This window comes from Orycteropus afer, unplaced genomic scaffold (genome assembly GCF_000298275.1).
Source record: "Orycteropus afer afer isolate SDZICR_OR568_19922 unplaced genomic scaffold, OryAfe1.0 scaffold00111, whole genome shotgun sequence".
NCBI lineage: Eukaryota > Metazoa > Chordata > Mammalia > Tubulidentata > Orycteropodidae > Orycteropus > Orycteropus afer.
The window spans coordinates 16,109-19,528 of record NW_006921698.1 but is presented as its reverse complement, the minus strand read 5'-3'; the positions used below and the strand labels follow the sequence as shown (position 1 = coordinate 19,528).

Below are 3,420 nucleotides of genomic sequence, written 5' to 3'. Positions count from 1 at the left end.
TATATGTGGTTCAGTGAATTCCTTAGTATGGCTCTTCTAGCCATAGTCTTCAGGAGTTTCACCAGTCACCACCTGACTGGGTAGAGCTATCTAAATGTGAGATGCTTTGTGGCCTGCCAAAGGGTTTGGATAGATGTTAGTAATGTAAATAAGGTACATGGCACACTTACGGGGGTGAGACCATGGCAATAAGGTATATGGAACCCTAATGTGGGGATTAGTCAGTTCTGTCAGTTCGCTAGGCTTAAAATGAGCCCTCCCAGATGTGGAAAAGGGAGATCTCAATATCCTTAAGATAGAGAAAAGCTGAGAGTGGAGTGTCTTTGGGCCCAAGATCCCTTTGCTGAAAGATGACAGAGACCACAGCAGAGGGACCAGAAGAGAGACAGTGGCAGTGGAACCAGGAGACCAACACAAGACAGAGCGGTGGACTTGTAGGCCCACAGAGCAAGAGAGCTGAGCACCTTTGGGCAGAAGACTTGCTGGTAGAGTGGAGCATACCTTGGTGCACCTATTGGAAGAGCTAAAAGAACTTCCTAACATTTGTCCAAGCGAAGCAGAGGCCAGGCTGAAAGGCCAAAGGCCCAAGAGAGGTGTGCCTACGGGCATGGCAGAGGGAAGGCTGTCCTAAATGAAAATCATTATCCTGAGCATTCCTGAGCCTTAATTGTAACCTGTTACTTCCCCATAATTATGAGTATTGTCTGTAAGTTCTGTGCGGCCATTCCAATGAATTATTGAACCCAGGAGGGAAGTAGAGAGTGCTCTGGGAAGGATAGTTGGTGTCAGAATTGGTAAGAAAATTGGAGGGTGGCATCATGTCTGACTTCTGCCTTATGGGAATCAGCTGTGAGCTGTTGCTATTGATCATTCTCTCTCCCCATCATGAGGTTGGAGAAGGTTAAAGGATGCTTCTTCCATATCCCTTTTGCAGTGTAAGAAAGGAAATGCATGAAAAAACATGTTGCATAAAAAACACTGGACAGATCTACAAGGAACCAATTGAATGCCTGGGGGAAATGGAATGTTGGGGGTGAGGAGCAAGATAATAACTGACTTTTCAATGATTTTTTGTAATCTTGAGTTTGTAATTATTGGACATATTGTTCAAAAATTAAAATATTTTTAAGAATAAAATATATTTCTAAATGCATAGTGATGATGTCACTAGGAATTATAATTAAGTGATAAACAAGTATTCTTGAAACAACAGACCATATGATAAGAAAACAATGTTAATACCTAGATATTAAAATAATTCTGAACACTCACAGCAAAATCCATGATTTAGAATAGTGGAGCTGGCATTCTTAAAGTCTTTTCCTGTCTTCAGGGATGAGGGGAAGAAGTAGACAAATAAAACATCAAAATGAAAGTAAATATAGTTACATAGTTTTGATAATTTAATTTATACCTATAATTTTAAATATGATCATTAAAGATGGGATATTGATGGCCAATAGATGTGAAGAGCTACTTGAATTTCTGAATTAACAGAGAAGGAACAAGGAATTAAAAAATATTTAATCAACTTTCAATGTAAAGAGAGAAAAAAAAAACAGGAAATGATAATAAGTAATAATATGTTGCAAACATCAAATGAAAAATGAACTAAGTATGTCAGTTATCATAGGAAATACAAATTAAACTTCTTAATCAAGAACTATAGATTGATTAAGCCAACAAAAATCCAGCTTTCTGTCATTTGCAAAAAAATTATACATAAAAAAAATTGAAAAGAGATGAATTCAAATTATCACAAAAATTCTAATCAAAAAAAGAAGCAATAACATAAAGCAATTCAGAAGTGAAGATGAAAGGCATTAAAAGAGACAAAAAAAAATTTTGTGTGTGTGTGTGTATGAATAAAGATAAAGGTATCTAAGGCAACACTTTTTTAACAGTTGTTACCTTTGGGAAAGGAAGTAGGTGTGGGATATTCTAAATATCTGCTTTGTTTAAATATTTTGTTTATTTGATTATAATCTGTAAAGTTATTTAACTAAGAAAAAACTGTAAGGAATCTTAATATTGCTTTTCAAAAACATTTAACTTTAGATATACTGTAACATAGGTACTTGGTAATAGTCCCTGGATGGTACATTTTGGTATAACAACTGTTTTTTAGATTTTCTTATGTGTATTGTTTTTGTTCTTGTCCTTCACTAAATACTGAACTTAATGAGCTTCTAAATGATAATAAAAGTTCACTTTTCTAGGTATTTCTAGATAGCTAGGCAGGGAGCAGCATCTTTAATACTTTCTCACATTTCTAGGGTTTTCTATGTGTGCCTGTTTTATAATTAGTACTTTGTATGTACTTAAACCCAAAAACCAAATCCACTGCCATCGAGTCAATTCTAACTCATAATGACCCCCATTGGTTTCTGAGGTGGTAAATCTTTATGGGAGTAGATTGCCTGATCTTCCTTCCGCAAAGTGGCTGGTGGGTTTGAACCACCAACCTTCTGGTTAGCAAATGCCTTAGGCACTACGCTACCAGAGCTCTTTGCTTAATAGTTTTTGACTTAATAATGTTTTAAATCATTGTGTTATTACATAAAAATTCAGTGGATTTCAAATCGATACTGCTAGTTCTAAATAGACTAATTACATGTAAGAGTTTATAATAATTCATATCATCTAACATTGACATATTTTCATTATAAAATATTTTCAGGATTTTTTTGTCTCACAAAAGTTACTTTTTATGATCATATCAAAAGTTTTTCCCATAGAAATTCTACAAACAAGATTCATAAGTACAATGTTAGAATTCTGTTTTTCTTAAATCTAACTATAAAACCTTAAGGAAAATCATTTAGAGCACAAAAAATGGTTATCATTTTGTTCTTGTTGCTTTTTGCATTTTTTTCAGACATGGGATGTAGCTTTGTCACGGACTGCAAGAGCATGGGGGAAAAAATGTTTGATTACATCTAATATTTATTTAGAAGACCTGAATATGGCCCATCCGAGATTTAATGGTATTGGTGAAAATATCTGGATTGGCCCTGAAAATGAATTTACTGCAAGTGTTGCTATCAGAAGTTGGTATGAAGAGCAGAAAAACTATAACTATGAAAATGACACTTGTACTGATGACTGTTCTCATTATTTGCAGGTATCTAATTTTTATATTGTTCTTAATTCAGTATACTCCTTAATTGCCTTACTGTCTAGTTTTAATTGATTATATTTCAAATATATAAATAAACTCAGTTGGTAAAATGTTTACTTCTGATAGAATCAAAATTCTAATCACTCCTAGATCTTCAAAATGCCTGTAATTCTATATATATGTGTCATTAAAACATTCCTTTAAATATGTTGTTGTTGTTGTTATGTGCTGTCGAGTCGGACCCGACTCATAGCGACCCCTCCTTGGGTTTCCGAGGCAGTATCACTACGAAAGTAGGA

At 34.6% G+C, this 3,420-nt stretch overlaps 1 protein-coding gene across 1 annotated transcript in view; it reads left to right on the top strand.

The window, feature by feature from the left end:
- LOC103199388 (GLIPR1 like 2) overlaps positions 1–3,420 on the top strand; it is a 31,851-nt gene that overhangs the window by 17,664 nt on the left and 10,767 nt on the right. The window contains 1 exon segment of the mRNA XM_007943660.2: positions 2,879–3,124. Coding sequence (XP_007941851.1) covers positions 2,879–3,124 — 246 coding nt within the window.